This window comes from Miniopterus schreibersii (genome assembly GCF_964146895.1).
Source record: "Miniopterus schreibersii genome assembly, chromosome: 2".
Classification (NCBI taxonomy): domain Eukaryota; kingdom Metazoa; phylum Chordata; class Mammalia; order Chiroptera; family Miniopteridae; genus Miniopterus; species Miniopterus schreibersii.
The window spans coordinates 163,373,652-163,391,895 of NC_138102.1; the positions used below are offsets into that span (position 1 = coordinate 163,373,652).

General features: G+C 41.1%; 1 protein-coding gene across 1 annotated transcript in view; it reads left to right on the forward strand.

The window, feature by feature from the left end:
- The window catches only part of PLBD1 (phospholipase B domain containing 1), a 50,944-nt gene that overhangs the window by 13,213 nt on the left and 19,487 nt on the right, over window positions 1–18,244 (forward strand). Inside the window, exons 3-6 of the mRNA XM_081129383.1 lie at window positions 6,887–6,970; window positions 8,310–8,448; window positions 12,571–12,711; window positions 13,219–13,363. Of these exons, the coding sequence (XP_080985509.1) occupies window positions 6,887–6,970; window positions 8,310–8,448; window positions 12,571–12,711; window positions 13,219–13,363 (509 nt within the window). The remainder of the gene's footprint in view (window positions 1–6,886; window positions 6,971–8,309; window positions 8,449–12,570; window positions 12,712–13,218; window positions 13,364–18,244) is intronic.

Sequence of the window (18,244 nt, forward strand, 5' to 3'; positions counted from 1 at the left end):
CCCTACTAGAGAGCTCAGGGGTGTGACTGAAAAGGTTCAGACAAAGGTAGCACTTCCAATACTCGTATCAGGGGAAAACTTGTTTTGACATTTCACTTTTGGGGTGACTGTCATTTCACCTTTATTCTTAGTATAAAGAACTGACCTATCCTTGATTACCTTTGTCCATCTGCCAAGAGCATCAATAGTAAAATGAGTCATTGTATTGATAACTTTTTAATACTTCTATTTTAGAGTAAAAATTACTTTCATTGTGTTTCTTAAAAAACCAACACTTAGCTACTATTAACTGTTTTATTGTTTTTTGCCATGTTTTTTCCAAGACAATTCCACATGTATAAGTCAGTCTTTTAAGATGAAAACAGATAAACAACTCCCTGCATATTGTGAGCCACTCTGAGGATCTGGCAACTGAGTCAGCAGCAGCAGCTGTGGGTGGGTGATTGGGGGTGAGGGAGAGACCAGCCTAGCAATCTCAGTCAATGCTGGTCCTTAAGGAAGACTTGGGAAACTCTTGGCAGCATTTCTGCTGCACAGAACAACCTGAAAAGAGTGCTTTAATCCTAAGTACCACAGTAGTCCGAGCGGAAGGCACCCAGTGGGCCAGAGCAGTCAAAGAAGGCTTTGTGGAAGGAGTGAGTTGTGGGTCTGGTCCTTGATAGATGAGAACCGTTTGGCTTGGCTGGGAAGAGAAAGAAGAAATCATTCTGGGCAGAAGGTAACAGAACAGAGTACTGAAAAAAGGCAGAGTCTGAACTGAGCACGTTGCATTTACAATGAGCGAGGAGCGGAGGCTCCGACTGAGCCAGCAGAGAGCAACAGGGTTAAAAAGGCAAATGGGGGCCAGACTGTGGAAGGCCTTGGATGGAGGCCCATTCGGTGGTCCTTGTCCTCTATTTCAAGTGTAGAGTGCTCAGAGGTTCCCTGAATTTGAAAGATGGCCTCTGTTCATCTTCCTGTTGTATTTGTGACTCTGGTAATGCTCCCTGCCTGCTCAAGGATGGGCGTCCCCTACGTGTGGTGCCAGGAGTCTGAGGGACTACTGCTCTGCAAAGACTTCAGTATATTTCACTGAACAGGAGATGCTGGTGAGCAGGAAGAGGCATGGCAAAGAACCGAAGGGGCTGGAAGGAGGAGAGCTCAGTATTTGTATACTGAAGGAGCAGACGGAAAAAGAGAAAAAGAGGGAGGAAGGAAGGAAAGAAGGAAGGAGGGAAAGGGGAAGGGAGGGAGGGAGGGAGGGAGGGAGGGAGGGAGGGAGGGAGGGAGGGAGGGAAATAGGAAGGGAGGAATGAAGAATTATAATCAAAACTCTCTTTAGAAGGGCATCTCCCATAAGCTACTTTTCAGAGGCTGTCATTCTAAGTGCTTTACTGAAAAGTCAAGTAAGTAGGAGCATTTCCAATTCAGCCTGCGTTTAAAGGACGTGCCTGTGCCCAGCTTAAAGCTCAGACTAGTGGGATGTGCCCCAGCATGCTTAAAACGGACCCCTGGCAATGGGTTGGGGAAGAGGGGAGAGAGGGAGGAGGCTACGGATTTGCTCCCTCCTCTTCGGATACGGTCCAGGAGATGAAGGCTCACTATACATTCTGATGCCCAAAGAGTTTATTCTGAAAAAAGATGATGTGTCAGATGGAATCAAGAAGCTGGGCTCACAGTGACAAGAGCTCCAGCAGGGAGACAGAAGAGAGGGGATGCTGGACAGGTTTATGGGATTGTGGCTCCCAGACCGAAGGCACCAGCAGGGACTTTCTGCAGCCAACGCCCCAGCTGCACAGCCCACCGTCCCGCCTGAGCAGGGGGAGGAAGTGGGGTTCCCTCCAAGCAAAGGTCCCCAGCATTCTCTGAAGCAGAGCAGGAGAGCTCAAATGTCAACCAGATCTGGAAGCTGTGACTGGAGCCACAGAACCAATAGTAGAGAAGGAATGCAAGTCACAGGCTGTGCTGTTTGTTTGCGGCTTGTTTTCAGCTACACATGGCCCGTTGTCTACAAAGTAATAGCACCTTCACACACAAATATTTTTATCAACTTAAACCATATAAAATGCTGCTGGGGACTGTTACTTGGGGTGCTTTGCCAGGTATGACTGATCCCACATACCAAGCAAGACACAGCCTTGGAGCAAGGGCGTCTGAGCCTGAGCCTGATCTGAGCAGGGGGTGGGGTGGTGCCAGAGCCGACTTGGAAAGCTGCTCAGGCAGCTGCCGAGAGAGTGGGAGTGTAGGGCTGCCTCTGTTTCCCGCATCGCCACATTTAAAACGGGCCACTGTTCCTTAGATTCTCCTGGTCCTGGGCAGGGGGAGGTGTGGGAGAGGATGGATGCTGCGGGAGGAACAGTTGAGATCTTCAGGTAAGGAGACTGGTTTACCCACCCCCAAAGATATCATTTGCCCTTTTCAACTTATGGTATACTTGAGACACCAAACAGAAACACACAAAGAAATATTCTGAAATCCTCCATCATTTCCTCTGAATCATTCAATAATTTGTTGTTTCCTTGAACTTTTACAACACTTCCAGATAACAGTTTGGTCCTAGGCCCAGCCCTTTGTACTTTTCCTGACGCCCAAGGCCATCTACCTGTGCCGATCTTGCGAAGCTCTCATCCTCTGCATTCAGCGGGACCACAGCTTGGAGTAGGCACTAGATGTTTTCAGAGGTTTCTTTCACTTCTCTCTTCTTTCCTCCCTCTTCTTCCACTGTCCCTGCCCCTACCCATCACCTGGGGAATCCTTCCCTGCAGGCTATTAACCCGACCGTGCAAACATTCATTCCAGCTGAGCTCCTGGGCTGTGCTGTGAGGCCCCTTCCACCTCTCCCACAACCTCTTCTTACAACCGTGATTCCTGAGAGCCAGATGCCGCCTCTCCCATCTCTGCCAATTGAAATATTGCTCAACCTCCTAGACTTATTTCAGATGCTATCTTCCTGACGAAGGTTTTTCTGATTCCATTCCCCCTGGATTGGGGCTCCGTCTCTCCCCCACACCATCTGTTAGGGCCTTGAGGGCAGCGTCCCTGTCTTACTCATCTTTGTAAACCCCAGACACCTGGCCCAGTGCCTCTGCCCCCAGCAGTTATTTAATTACACATTTATTGGGTCTAATTGAATCCTGTTGCTGTTCCAATTCTGTTAGAGATGAATCAGACCTGTGAGGTGCGTGATTCCATGCATTGCAGTGTCTAGCAACCTTGACCAAAGGAGCTTCTTCCTTTGTTTTTAACTCTGTGGGGTGGCTAAGAGTTGCAAATTCCGAGTTTGTGATGTTTCACTGATGATGTCAAAGCTGCTAAATAGCCATAGATTGATTTTAAATGAGTCATGAAACCTGGAAAGAATGGTGATGAGGGTGTGAGGACTTGGTCTGCTCTAGTTTTCAATGAAGTAGCTGACTCTCGTGCTGCTGATGTGGCTGCTGACATGACCTCTGGAATTGCTCAGGAAGCAGGAGCCAGTTCAGTGCAACAAATACTTGTTACACTATCTGTACCAGGCCCTGGAGATAGGGAGAAAGGTAGGGAGCAGAGTTAGTTCCTAAGGATATTCTTCAAAGACAACTCCTTTTAAGTTGATATGTTGACCCAACAGTTGCTAAAACTTCGATTAAAAGAGGTTGTTAGGCCCTGGCCAGTGTGGCTCAGTTGGCTGAGCATCGTCCCATGCACTGAAAGGTAATGAGTTTGATTCCCAGTCAGAACTCATGAGGTTGTTAGCAAAATTATGGCACAAGTAGAGAAAGTAGTCCATGGTGGTACCTTTTTTGTGTTCGGCTTACAGTCAAGAAATAGCTCAAGAATCTCCAACACCCCCCCAACTTGCCCCTTTTGATGTTAGAAACTGAATATGCTTCCAGGTCAAGGCTGTGGGCAAAGGAAAGGTAAGTCACAATTTCACCCTCAAAAATACCAAAAGACCCATCCACTAGTAATTATCTGGAATTTAACATGAATCACAAAATGAGGATGATGATACCTAGCAATTATATAGCATTTAAAATATACCAGATACTGTTCAAAGCATTTTACATAGGTTAAATTATTTAATCCACAACAATGCTATGAGGTATTCATCATTATTATCTCCAAATTATTGATATGAAAGTCACAAAAGTGAGCAGGAACTAAGGTTGGAAACTAGGCTATATAGTTACAGAGTTTATGCACATGCATGCATGTACACATGTATACACACACACTCTCAAATGGATGAATCACTATGGGAAATACTAAAGAAGCCCATTATGGTCTCTGACCCAAGAAGTCAAAATAATTAGAAAATAGTAGGAGATAGCAGATGACAAGTGAGTGCTAAATAATGTGGTATTAACATAATGCAAAAAAATTCAGGAAAAGGTGGGGGTACATGTGTATTCACTAATATACAAAGTAAAATGTTTTACCACCCACAAACTTCCTTTAACAAATAAATTATAAAATTTGATTGTAAAAGTTAAAAATTAGAGTCCTGGCTGGGTGTCTCAATTGGTTGTAGCATTGACCTGTACACCAAAAAGATTTCGGGTTCCATTCCTGATCAAGGCACATACCCATGTTGTGGGTTCCATCCTTGGTTGGGGCATGTATGGGAGGTAACCTATCTATATTTTTCTCTCTCTTCCTCTCTCTCTAAAATCAATAAAAACATACTCAAGTGAGAATTTTTTTAAAAGTTAAAAATTAGAAAAAATTTAAATAGAAATGTATATTTTAATTAAAAAAAGCAAAACTAGCCCTGGTCGTTGTTGCTCAGTGATTAGAGTGTTGGCCTGTGTAGGAAGGGTTTCAGGTTTGATTCCCCATCAAGAGCAGGTACCCTGGTTGCAGGTTCAATCCCTGGCCCTGGTCAGGGTGGGTTCAAAAGGCAAACAATCGATGTGATGTCCCCCCCTCCCTCTCTCCCCCCCTCCCTTCCCCTTCGCCCCTCCCACTATCTCCCTCAAGTGAAGATTAACAACAAAAAAGAAGAAGCCATAGCAAAACTAAATCTTTGAACAATAATATGATGGGGATGGCAATAGGCAGTTAAAGCTTGCTAAAATGTGCACTGTGTTTGGAGGAGAGAAATATAAAATTCACTTAGACTTTATAAGGAAATGAATAGTTATTGTTTTTAAAAATTTTAATGACCACTGAAAGAAGAAAAATACATTTTACAGCTTCTAAATCAATAGAAGTAAAAAGAAAGATAATGAAAATGTTATCTAGACAAAGAAAACAAAAGCAGGGGTTAAAGTAAAGGATAGTAAATGGAAAATAGAAAAGATTGTAGAAATAAATCCAAATATATAAAAATTACAATAAATGTTAATGGATTATTTTCATCATTTCAAAATGTTTAATTGGAAGATGTTGTTTAAGGGGACAAAGTTGCAACTAGTAGATAATAAATAAGTCCTGGAGATCTAATGCACAGCATAGTGATTATAGTCAACAGCACTGTGTTATAAACTCCAAAGTTGCTAACAGTCTAGATCTTAATTGTTCTCACCACACAAAAAAAGTGATAATTATGTGACCTAATAGAGGTGTTAGCTAACCCCACAGTGGTAATCATATTGTAATATATAAATGAATCAAATTAACATGTTTTATACCTTAAACTTACACAATGTTATGTGTTAATTATATCTCAATAAAAAATGTTTACTGTATAAACACATATGAGACACATTTAACTTTTAAAAAGTAAGTTTTAAAATAAAGAATCTCAAATATCCAATAATCCTGGGGGTAATGGAAGTTAAAACAATGAGAAACCATTTACAACCCTCCAAATTGTTGAAAATGAGAAGGTCTGACCATACCAAGTACTGGTGAGGCTGTGGAGCAAGGAGAAGTCTAGCATGTAGCTGGTGGGAATGTCAATTAGTACAGTCACTGTGAAGAACAGTTTGGCAATATCTAGTCACTATAGATGCATAGAATATTTGCTCCAGCAATTCTACTTTTATATATTACATATATCCTAGAACATCCAAGTGTGTAAAAAGAGACATTTACAGCAATATTTGATGATGCATTATGATAGTAAAAATTAAAAACCAGTTAAATGTCCATCATGGGTGTGTATACATGAACTGTTATAGTAGTCGTACCATGGAATACTATTAGCAGATGCAAAGAATAAATTTAAGCTGCAGATGATAACATAGTTCTCTTTTTTAAAATTTATCTTTATTGTTGAAAGTATTCCAGATGTTCCCCTTCTCCTCCCCCATTGATCCCCTCCACCCCACATCCACCTTCCCCCCAGGCCTTCCCCATACAACATAGATAGTTCTTTTAAAAAATGAAATGTTGAGAGAAATAAACAAGTTAGAATGATAGATAATATGATCTTATTTATACTTTGTTCTGAAGCATGATAAATAATACTACACTTTATTTATAGTTAAATATATATGTAGTGATGGTGTAAAAACACGATGGTATAATAAATTGCTGATTCAGGATTGTACTTACCTCTGGGGAGAAGGGAGAGGGATTAGTGTCAGGAAAGTGTACACAGGGGCTTTAAGTCTAATGTTTATTTCTTTTAAAAAACATATGCAGCAATAAATTCAATAAAAAATAAATGCAAATAAAAAGTAAATTACACAATGAAATATATATATACATATACATATACATGCAGCAAATATGGCAGAATAGAGTGATTTAATAAGGTTATATAATGGATAGTGGGATGTTTGTTATATTCTGTGCTTTTCCATACATTGGCAATATTTCCCAATTTTAAACTGTGTGTTTGCTTTATATAAAACAAAAAAATAGTAGAGGTTTGCAATAGGGGACATCCTAGTTAGGTAAATGATTGGGTAATTGACTGTGGTGAAGATTCCAAGACGAAAAATAGAAATGTAACCATTTTGATCTGTCGTTTCAGACACATGCATGACCACTTCGTGAACCTCTACCCTCAGCTGATTAAGAAACCTTCCATGGTGGATAAAGTGCAGGAGTTCATGGTGTATGTATGACAGCTTTTCTCTTCTCGTTGTTACTGAGGCTGCAGAGCCTGGAGCTTTACTTCAAACAGTGATGTTTCCTTAGCCTTTTTCCGTTTCTGTCTCTCAGGCAGGACTCTGGAGTTGTTCTTGTAGTGAGGTAATTACCTTTCGGTAATAGCATGAAAACTGGTTGCAGACAGCATGCCCTCTAGTTTGGGCTCTTTTGGAGGTCAGATTGCAAGTCATGTTATCGATTCCCGGCACAGCTGGGGGAGGACGCCATCAGTGTCAGGCAGACAAAAGGAAATCCCTGGATCGCACCCCCCCACACCTTTCCCTGGGCCCTCTCCTTCCTGCAGGGATCCCTCCTCCTCCCTCTGGGAGGTGCTTCCTTTTCACCGGCCTGGTGACTAATCCTAGCTGGAGCGTTAGCTGAAGTCATAACTCTTAACGTCCTCTGGGAATATTTCCACTTTAATAAAATTTTCTGAAGGCTAATAATGCTCAATATTCAGAAATTTGTTATATGTTTGTGGCATGACTTACTATGAGATTAATTTGGGGCTAGAAGAGCTTTATGTTTGGCCCTCTAAATTATACACTAAGGAACCTCTTCATCAAATGCTAAAGTCCTACAGAGCGTCAGTCAAAAACCATTGGACTAGATCCCATGAAGTAATTACACCGTATCCTAAAACTGATCTAGAGATAGCTTGAACAAATCAGAAATGACTTGCATTATACAGTTATGTCAAATCATCCCCTATGAAGTACAGAGAACTGAAAGAGGAGAGACAGGATGAAAGGACTGTGAAAAACAGGACTTTTTTTTTTTGCTAAGCATGCTAGGACAGAGGCATGGAGGCAGTTATTGGCAACAACAGAAACAGAATGAACCAGAAACTATGAAAAGGACCTGAACAAAATATAAGCATAAAGAAGCAATCCTGCCCTTAGGAGTTTTTATTTCTTCATGCTGTTTAACTTTACCTTTTATGTGTAAGTTTATTCTTACTGATTTAGTGAGATGTTATGATTTGAGATGAGTGCACTTGGACTGTCTATCCTTGACTTTCTTAGGTCTCAGTATCATAGGTAGGTAAACATTACCTGTGTTTCAGTTCCAAACAGAGCATGGAGGAAGCTCCAAAGGAAGAGTCACAGTTCTAGAGAGAAATTAAAAATCATTTTGGATTTGCCCTGATAGGCTTTTCAAAATGATTGGAATGTTACAAGCTCTAGACTTTAAATTATGCTACCATAATTATCTGAATATATTATCTCTAAATGCCTCGGTTTAATTTAGCTTTCGATGAGCAACCGTAGAGACCTCTAGGACAAATCTAATTTCTCTTTCAGGAAGCAAGAACAGTGGACACGGAAAAACATCAAAGCTTATAAGGATGACCCATTTTGGAGACATACACGCTATGTGATGGCACAAATGGATGGGCTGTATCTCGGAGCAATGAAGAAGGCTATAGTAAAAGGGAAAAAGGTAAGACTTTTAAGGAGCTACTTTATTAGGGATTTATTAAAAAATAATCTTTAAAATTACATTTCAGTTTAGAAGCAGATCAGATTAGGACTAGAGTATAAATTTCTTGCACACAAATACCATCTTATTTATCCTAACTCACTGTCTGACACAAAATCCAAGCTTACTTTTTTTTGCGTTTTTCTCAGTCTCTTTCATTATACTGTCCTTAGGAGGTTAAAGAGCCTGGTATGAGTGTACTGGCTAACTAACCTAATAAAGCTAGTGTTTTAACATTTTTTTAATATCTTTTTATTGATTTCAGAGAGAGGAAAGGAGAGGGAGCGAGAGATAGAAACATCAATGATGAGAGAGTCATTGATCGGCTGCCTCCTGCACGCCCCCGACTGGGGATCAAGCCCCAACCCGGGCATGTGCCGTGACCGGGAATCGAACACCAATCGCCTGGATCCTAGGTCAACGCTCAACTGCTGAGCCACGCCCGACCGGGCAAGCTAGTGTTTTAAATGATGTGACTATTAAAGCAAAATGTCTAAGTGTACAAATTTTATGCTTCCTATCATCCACAACACATGTGCATGCACACACACATGCCCATGCATGATATTTTTTGAAAGTTTTACTGAATCATTGAGGGTTCAAAGGTAACATTTAATACACTTTCAAAATTATGGAGATCTTGTTTCCTGAGGGACATATATGTATATTTCCCCACACACATACATATACACATATGCTGGACAAAAAAAAACAAAAAGTTCATAGAAAAGTGATGCAAAAAATTCTAAATCAGATGAGTTCAGCCTTGCTCATAAGATTAGAAATACAAATTAAAACCATACTGAGTAATACTTTTCCACATGTCAGTCTGGCAAAAATTCCAAAGTATGAACGCATACTCTATTGGCAAGGCTATGGGAGAAAAGGTAATTTCTTAAAATTCCGGTGAGAATACAAGGTAGTATATATCCAATCTAGACAGGAATTTTTACACTCTACCAAAATCACATACTCATTTATCCTTTGACCCAGTAATCCCACTTCCAGGATTACCACAAAGGTTTGATACCACTGTAATTGCTAGTTATTAAAAATAGAAAAGGAGCGAAGGGAGAAGCCAGACATTATAAGCATGTTATTTGGGCAGCTTCACCAGGAAGCTGCAACTTTGCTCTCCCCAGGGAACCACTGGAAAACACTGAGGAAATAGATCCAACAAAGGGAAGATAGGCCCATGCCCAATAAAGTTCGGGTGACATAGGGAAGATTTGCCTGTGAGTCACACCTAAAAACAAAGATTATTGCCAGAATGAGCGTGGCCACTGCAAGTGCCCAAAAATTTAGGAATATATAATCTCCTAAATAAAGGAGTTCTTTCTCTTGTTGCGCGCTCTCTTTTTTTTTTTTTTTTTTGTTAATCGTCACCTGAGGATATTTTTTCCATTGATTTTTAAAGAGAGTGGGAGGGAGGAGGAAAGAGAGTAAAAGAGAAACATCGATTGGTGGCCTTGTGCACTATCCCCAACCGGGGTGAGGTCAAATCTGCAACCCAGGTACGTGCCCTTAACCTGGAACCCTTCGGTGCTTGGGCCGATGCTCTAACCACTGAGACACACCGGCCAGGGCTCTTTTGTGCTCTTGCCCTGCTCTTGGCTTCCTTGCACTCACCTGTGGCTCCTCCATAGCCATATGGCCCTGCAGACCCCACATGCAGTGGACTGATGGACTACATCAGGGAACACAAATATGCTAGCCTGATGCTAGATTGGAGTCTGCTCCAACATGGAAACTCTGGACACTGGCTCTGATTTTAGCTCTGCTGAAGCCCCAGCTACACCACTTCTATGACCAGACAAAGGGAAACGGGACTTTGGAAACTCAGGGGTTTCATTCCATGGAAATAACACTTTCTACGCTATCCCACCCTCCCTTGCAAGTCTCAGAAAATTCATTTTGGGGGGATATGGCAAGAATTCCACCCCCACTAGCAACCAGGGGAGACAAGGATCTCTCCCTTCCATTAACAAGTTCACTGGCAAAGATACAAACCAGTTCATTGCAGATAATTTGTAATAACAAAAGACTAAAAACAGCCAAAAAATAAAAGACTGGCTGCATAAATGATATAGCTGCAGACAGGAATGAGGTAGATCTCCATATACTGTTATGAAGTGACCTTTAGGATCTGTTACTCGGTGTCAAAAATAAAGACTGTGTATTGTGTGTGGTCTTTTACATAAGAAATGGAGATGATAGATGATAGATGATAGATTAGATAGATAGATAGATGATGATAGATAGATAGATAGATGATAGAAGATAGATAGATAGATAGATAGATAGATAGATAGATAGATAGATAGATAGATAGATAGATGATAGATAGATAGATAGATAGATGATAGATAGATGATAGATAGATGGTAGATGATTAGATAGATAGATAGATAGATAGATAGATAGATAGATAGATAGATAGATAGATGATAGATGATAGATAGATAGATAGATAGATAGATAGATAGATAGATAGATAGATGATAGATAGATAGATGATAGATAGATGATAGATAGATAGATGGTAGATGATTAGATAGATAGATAGATAGATAGATAGATAGATAGATGATAGATAGATAGATAGATAGATAGATAGATAGATAGATAGATAGATAGATGATAGATAGATGATAGATAGATTTGCTTATCTTTTTTAGAAGAAACAATGAAAGAATAAACCAAAAACTAAAAAATAGATGATTACTTATAAAAGAAGGGAGAAAATAAACTGGAGGGATCAGAGATGAAAGCTACATTTATTTGAGCATAACTTGCTTTATACATTTGACTTTAGAACCAGGGAAATGCTGTTCATAACTATCAAACAAAATTTAATCACAAAGAAGAACGCAATCCCTGAAATCTGAAAATAAATTGACACAAACATATTTAACTCTATATCAGGCTCATGGCATAACCGCACAGGGAGCAGTTATTGCACATGACCTTAAAACAGTTATTACTGTATATCCTTAGTGGGACAGGTCCTAAGGACAAGAAGAATCACCAAAAAAAAAAACAAAACAAAATAGCCTTAAACTATATTCAGTAATCTTACTTAATAGTATTGGTATTGTTATTTTGAACTTTGAGAGAGTTCAATAGATAGATCTAGTAAGATAAAGCAAATAAGTAAATACAGGGTGGGTCAAAAGTATGTTTACAATTGTGAGTACTCAAACCAGAGTATATTCTTGTGTTATTATTTATTAATTGTATTATTTTCCATACAAACAACTGTAAATCTACTTTTGTCCCACCCTGTGTGTTGGATATCAAGATTTTCAGCATAAGAAAAATCAATGAAGTAAAGACCCTGTAGTTTTTTAAGTTAAATAATTAGATTGGGATTTTTGTTTTTGTTCTTGTTTTTTGGTTAATGTCTTTTGTGTTTGTACTCCCACCACCTGTGACTGCAAACCAGTTTGTATGCAGATGTCCATCTCTGGGCTACTCTGGTGGATTGAATCTTGCTGGAGCAGTGCTTGTTTGGTTAGCACAAAGTTCATGTTCAAGCCTGATCATTGCTTCAGGGTTAACGCTATCAAGTCAGTTAGTCCCATGTTAAACACACAATCAAAACCTAAAGCACCTTAGTTGAATTTTTTTTCTGTAAAGCAGTGATTCTCAACAAGTGGTGATTTCCCTCCTGAGGGTACTGGGCAATGCCTGGAGACATTTTTGGTTGTCAAAACTGGGAGGTGCTACCGATATGTAGTAGCTAGAGGCCAGGAGTGCTGTTAAACATCCTTCAATGCACAGCCCCCCATAAAAAAAGAATTATTTGGCCCAAAATATCACTAGTGCCGAGATTGAGAACCCTGGAGAGGCATGCTGTCTTAGGAGAATCTCCCCCAAATTTGTGGATATTAAAACATGCTAAAATACCTTATAAGCTATAAAGTAAAAAAAATTATATGTTACAGTGAAATCTAGTGCACCTGTTACATTAGGGACCCTTCACAAAGGATCAATTTAATGGATCCGTAATAAGAAAAACAATAGAAAATGGCACCTGACTGCCACAAATCAGTGTTAAGCGCAGTTTCTGTCTCTCCCCAGCCCATGACCCTGTTCCAGATTCAGTTCCTGAATGCTGTTGGAGATCTGTTGGATCTGATTCCCTCACTATCTCCCATGAAGAACTCCAGCCTGGAGCTTTTTAAAAGATGGGACCAGGGACACTGCTCTGCTCTAATTAAGGTGAGACACACAGCAGCCTTTCTCTTTTTCTTGGTTCTGGTCCATACGGACTTTTTCTACATGACGCCCAAGTATGGCACCATCTCATCACCCTGGCTGTAGTTACAGATCAGCTCATGGGTTCCTCTACCGTAGACATTAAGAACCAGAAGGAACTGACGGAGGGAATTGGATGTACATGACGTTACCTCTGTTTCTTCCACCATTCTTCCCATGTTCTGTGTACCTGCTACTCCCACTTTCCAGAATCTTCCATTTTGCATGCTAGGACAGAGTCTGTTTTGCACACATAAAAGGTTAATTTCCTGGTAGTAAATACAGCAATAGACACCTGAACTGACATAATCCCTGTACACTTATTTCACTTGTAGTCAGATATATCCCAATACACCTACTGTATAGGGATCATGTCACTTTGTGTCCCAATTGTGTTAATCATTTACGATATATAGCCATATGTCACTTGTAGTCAGTTATCTGTATCATTCACTATGATTCTGGCTATAGGTTCTTCCTGGATTTGAGAACATCTTTTTTGCTCACTCAAGCTGGTACACATATGCAGCCATGCTCAGGATATATAAACACTGGGACTTCAACATCAGAGATAAAGACACCAGCAGTAGTCGCCTCTCTTTCAGCAGTTACCCAGGTAAATAAACTTAGAGGGACATCTGAGTACTCTGGGTACTATTTCAGGATGAAGCCTTGGTGATTCAGAGTAACTGGAATGGGAGAAGTGTTCAGTGGTTAGTAAATGTTCATGAAATTTAATTTTCAGAATGCTTTTTGAAGAAATCGAGCTCTAATGCTTTTTAAATAGAATGACATACTTAGTTAAGAGAGCTGACAAAAATTCACTTCGACAAATGCAACTGAGTTATTAAGTCCAAGGCACTTTCTTGTGCTCTGCTATGGAAGCAGAGATGAGCGGGAGAGAGCCTGCTCCCCATGTCTCCTTGAGGGCCTCTCTGTTTCCCTTCTTCATTGCCGCACCCACGGCCCCTAACCTAGTGTGGGGCACCTTTAGTACTTAATAAGGTTTTGCTGAATGAATGGATAAATGAATGTGTAAGCTTATAAATGTTTAACGAGATAAATACAGATAAGAATACTATTATTACCGGATACTTTGTGTGCTACAAAAAGAGGGAGAACTCGCATCAGATTGTTGGGGAAAGGAAAGGGGTTGATGTTTGAAATGAATCATGAACAATGAGTAGGATTTGAGCAGGTAGAGATGGGTGGGGAGGACAGTCTCTGCAGGGTAGGGGCTGCACACTCCTGAGCCTAAAGGAGACAGCAGATGATGCGAATGCGTAAAGGGGGCCGTCTAGGAAAACGGAAGTGGAAACAACTGTAGCAAACACATGGCACATGGAAAGGAGGCCAACTGCTCAGCTCCCACTGACTGTTGTCACTGGCCATGTGGAGATCAGTGTTTCCAGATCTCCAGCTTCTCAAGAGAAAAATAAAACCCACTGTGTGAACCCAAGAGAGCACGTCTGCTGGCTGGAATTGCCCCCTCAGTTGCAGATTTGCCACCTCTTCAGGAAATGTCATGAGCAAAGGCAAGGGGGAAATTCTTCCTAACCCCTAAGAGTCTACGGAGGATGTGATGTGGCACTTTTGACACCTTTAATTACATATCTGTAACTTACAGGGCTGTTTTACCAACCACCTGTCATACCTGTCTATTGTTGTCAGAGTATTTTGCCCCTTCTGGTATTATTGCTCCTGAGAGTATTACCACCCTATCAGGAATGCTGACAAGGGGCATAACTTGTTATTTTTCTGTCCTTGTGACCTGACCCTTCTTTTGAGACCATTTTGATTTCACCTTTGTTGTAGTTTGCTTAATTGTTTTAGTATTGAGAGGGTCTGGGGACTCCTTGCTCTGTGCTTTGATTTTTTGTTTGTTTGTTTGTTTTGGTGCTCCTTTAAACCAAAATGTAAGGACAGCCAGAGACAGACCCATCAAATATTCTTCCTCTTGTTTTCAGTAAATACAGTGTTCAGATGTCACCTGTATTGCTTTGAAATCTCTGGAGAATAGTGTTAAAAGTTCTGGATCCCAAAGGCAGTGATGGCGAAGGTCATGAGGGATTTCCTGTGAAACTCATGACTCTGTTAACATTTCCCTCTGTATCCTTCCCGAATAGATAGCTACATAGATAATAGAGGCTTGTAGAGCAATTAAACTGAGACAGAACAAAACTTACTTTTTTTTTACACCAATGTGTTTTAACAGGAGCCAGTAGAGCAGGAGGTTCTTGTTTTCTCCAATTGATCAGCTTACACAAAATACACGTAGACTCATTATTTGACAGAGTTGATTGAGGAGTCGGCCACATTGGGTTCATCCAATAGATATGGAACCAAACTTTGCCACGAACATCGTGCCGTGGGAGCTGTCGGTCCCAGCACAGAGTTGGGTGGCTTGTTTCCCTTTGGTGGAGGGGTGCCGTGGTAGTGCCATTAAGCGGATTAAGAGTGTGCTGGTAGTTTCATGTTGAAGGGGCCAGGACCGGGACGCTCTTCATGATATCCTGGACACGGATATTAAGAATCGCTGAGTCAAACAGACAGATCAAGTCGTGAAACATTCCTGACTTGGCTGATGAAACATTCGTGACTTGGCCGAGGCTCATGTTAAAGAGGATGGTGACTGGGATGGCACAGATACCATCCTGCTGAATGTCCAGTTGACTCTGAAGCTCTCACATGCGCCTCTCCATACTTTCCCAATACACCATGGCCCTCCCGGCAGATTCTGCCCAGCAAGATGATTGCCATGAAGAATCTAAAACTTCAGGACACAATGATCTTTTTTTTGAGGTTTCCAAAAAGGAAAAAGGTAGAGCTTAGACCGCTGCTAAACTGTTTCTCAACATACAAAGTCCAGCTATTTTACTCTGGTGAACCTGCTTTCTTATTTGTAAAATGAGGTTAATATAATGCTTACTTCATAAAGTTGTAAACATTATGTCATTTATTCATTTGTCAACAATTTCCTGTTAAATTGTGCTAGGCAAAGTATCTACAATGGAGAACAAGACAGATACAATTTATATATACTCTAACGAAATTTGCATTCTGGTGAAAAAATAGAGACAAAAAGCAGTGATAATAAAGTGCGATTTGTTTAATAAGTAATAGGAAAGACTAGTTTTGGGATGTTGAGATAGACTCTAAGAGAAAGTAAAATTTAAGTTGAGGCACTAGAGATACGTGTATAAATTAGCCAGACCATTGGGGACAGTGGGGTGGAAGAATGTTCCGTGTGGAACAAACAGTATGTGTGAAGTGTGGAGAAGGCCAGAGAGAGGGAATGAAGGGCAATGCAAGACTGTTGAAGTGACAAGGGGTAGCAGCATTAATAGATTGGAATGATCTGGCCCAAGAAAGGACGGCAAGAGAGGCTACGAAAGAACATTAGAAGGCTGACGCAATAATCCAGCCGACTCAGACCACATGTTTTATAGATGGTCAGTCAGTGTACGGATGGAAGATTGATATCCGCGTTCAAGAAGAAAACAAAGTGTCAAAAATGACTGAACTACTGTAGTGCATCACAACTTCCTGTGTGCTCCTGTTGTCCTTGCCAGAGTCCTTGGGGGTAACTACCTAATGAGAATTGCCAAAGAGCACTCCCAAAACTGTACTCCAGCACAGGAGAAGAGAAGGAACAGGAGGAATCCTTCACGATACATTCATCAATATTACAAAAGCATTTATGGTCCCCAGCACGCCCAGACTTACCTAAGCCAATCTCATGCTCCGTGTGCACCAGAGCCCCAACTGACTCCATGCAAACAGAGGTGGTTCAGTCAAGGAAATGCACTCATATAATAACCCCCATCTTAGTCTAGAAAGGATCTAAGGGATTCGGTAGCTCCATAGGCTCAGTCTTTTTTGTCTGTTGTTTTTTAAACAGAATAAGATCTCCCTTTACCTTTGGGGAAATTGTTTCACCTGAAGATTCTAACATAAAATGTCCTGAGGAAGTCAAAAGCATACCAAAAGTATACCAGGTGCTGATAATCTCCGCACCACCCTTAAGCCCAGGCAGTGACTTTTCAGCTGCCTTCCTCAAAATTTCCTAAGACCCCCTCCAGTACCCTGAGACCAGGCAGACTAGAAGTACTGGGATGTCCTGGCCACAGCCTGTGTCTCATGTGCATCTGATTTAGGAAGCACCTTCCAGAAAATTTCTAAATATCTTTCTAGTACCCAAGACCAGCCAGCATGGCAGAGCCATCCTGATGGGGCCAAGCTCAGACAGGGACCCATGTGGGTCCTGGTCCTTGTATCTCTTGTTTTGGGGAGCTTTTTTTCTCTATTCACACCCATAGGCAAGTTAAGCAAGATGCCATGAGGAGCTCTGAGACTCAAGCCTATGAGGTGGTCCTGGTGCGTAAATCCTTTCTGCTGGACCTCAGAGTATGTTTTACATCACTGAGCTGACAGAATGTTGGTAACATGAGTTTGGGTGACTCTTGTCAGACACAGCATGTGTTCTGGGCTCTAAGCTACCAAAGGTCATGCTTATTCCTGGGCTGCAGCATGTGTTTTCATGGCAGTGCCACCTTCCTTCTGCAGCACCCAAGGGCAGCAGTGAACTTCACTCTGTGTGCTCCGCTGCTTACCCTGGTCACCTCATCCCACTGCAGTCCTCTGGGGAGAGCTAGGCCTGGCCCCTACAAGGGCTTTTGAGAACCTTGCTCCCCCGCACAAATGGGCCTTTCAACAGATCTCAGGCCTTTAGTTAATGAGGTGACTTCTCACTGTCACAGGCTAGTCTTAACCTGCTTGGATGGTTATTCCTTGTGTGATTGGGACTGCTCTTCTGGCTCTGCCCACAGGCTTCTCTTCTAATCATGCCCACTGATGGGGGCGTGTGAAAGCTGGGGGCGTGGAAAGAGATCACACTCTAGGAATGCAAGGGTTACAGCTGAAGGAGCCAACAGCAGAGAGTTGAAAATATTCTGATCTGTGTTTATGCTATAAGTTTTTGAATTCAACTTTAATGACCATAAATAAATTATCATTCACATTTCTCTTAACGTTCTGTGTAAGACTCACAGTTGTGGTCATCATAAACAAATCACAGTAAAGACTTTTGAGACAGTCATTAGCAGCCCGTATTCACAGGTGGCGCAATAGATACTGCAATTCATTAAGTCAATGGCAAAAGGGAACTGCAGAGACAAAGAGACCCCTGTTGTTTCAGTACAAGCAGGTTAAAGTCATGGCTTTATGAATAATAACAATTCTACTACCTTTTACTCATGGTGGGAGCTAGAAAATTATCCAGGAACAATGCATTTGATAATAAATAATACAGAGAGATGGTACTCAGATACTATAAAGAATCTACATGCCTTGATTGGACAAATACATTCGTGCTTTTCTCTACCCATTATTCTAAATCTTCATTGATAAATCACTATACCCCACCTAGGCCCATGAATTTTGGAAACTCTTAATCTAATTGTTTACATAGGCAGGAACCCTGAAAGACATAGTTGCC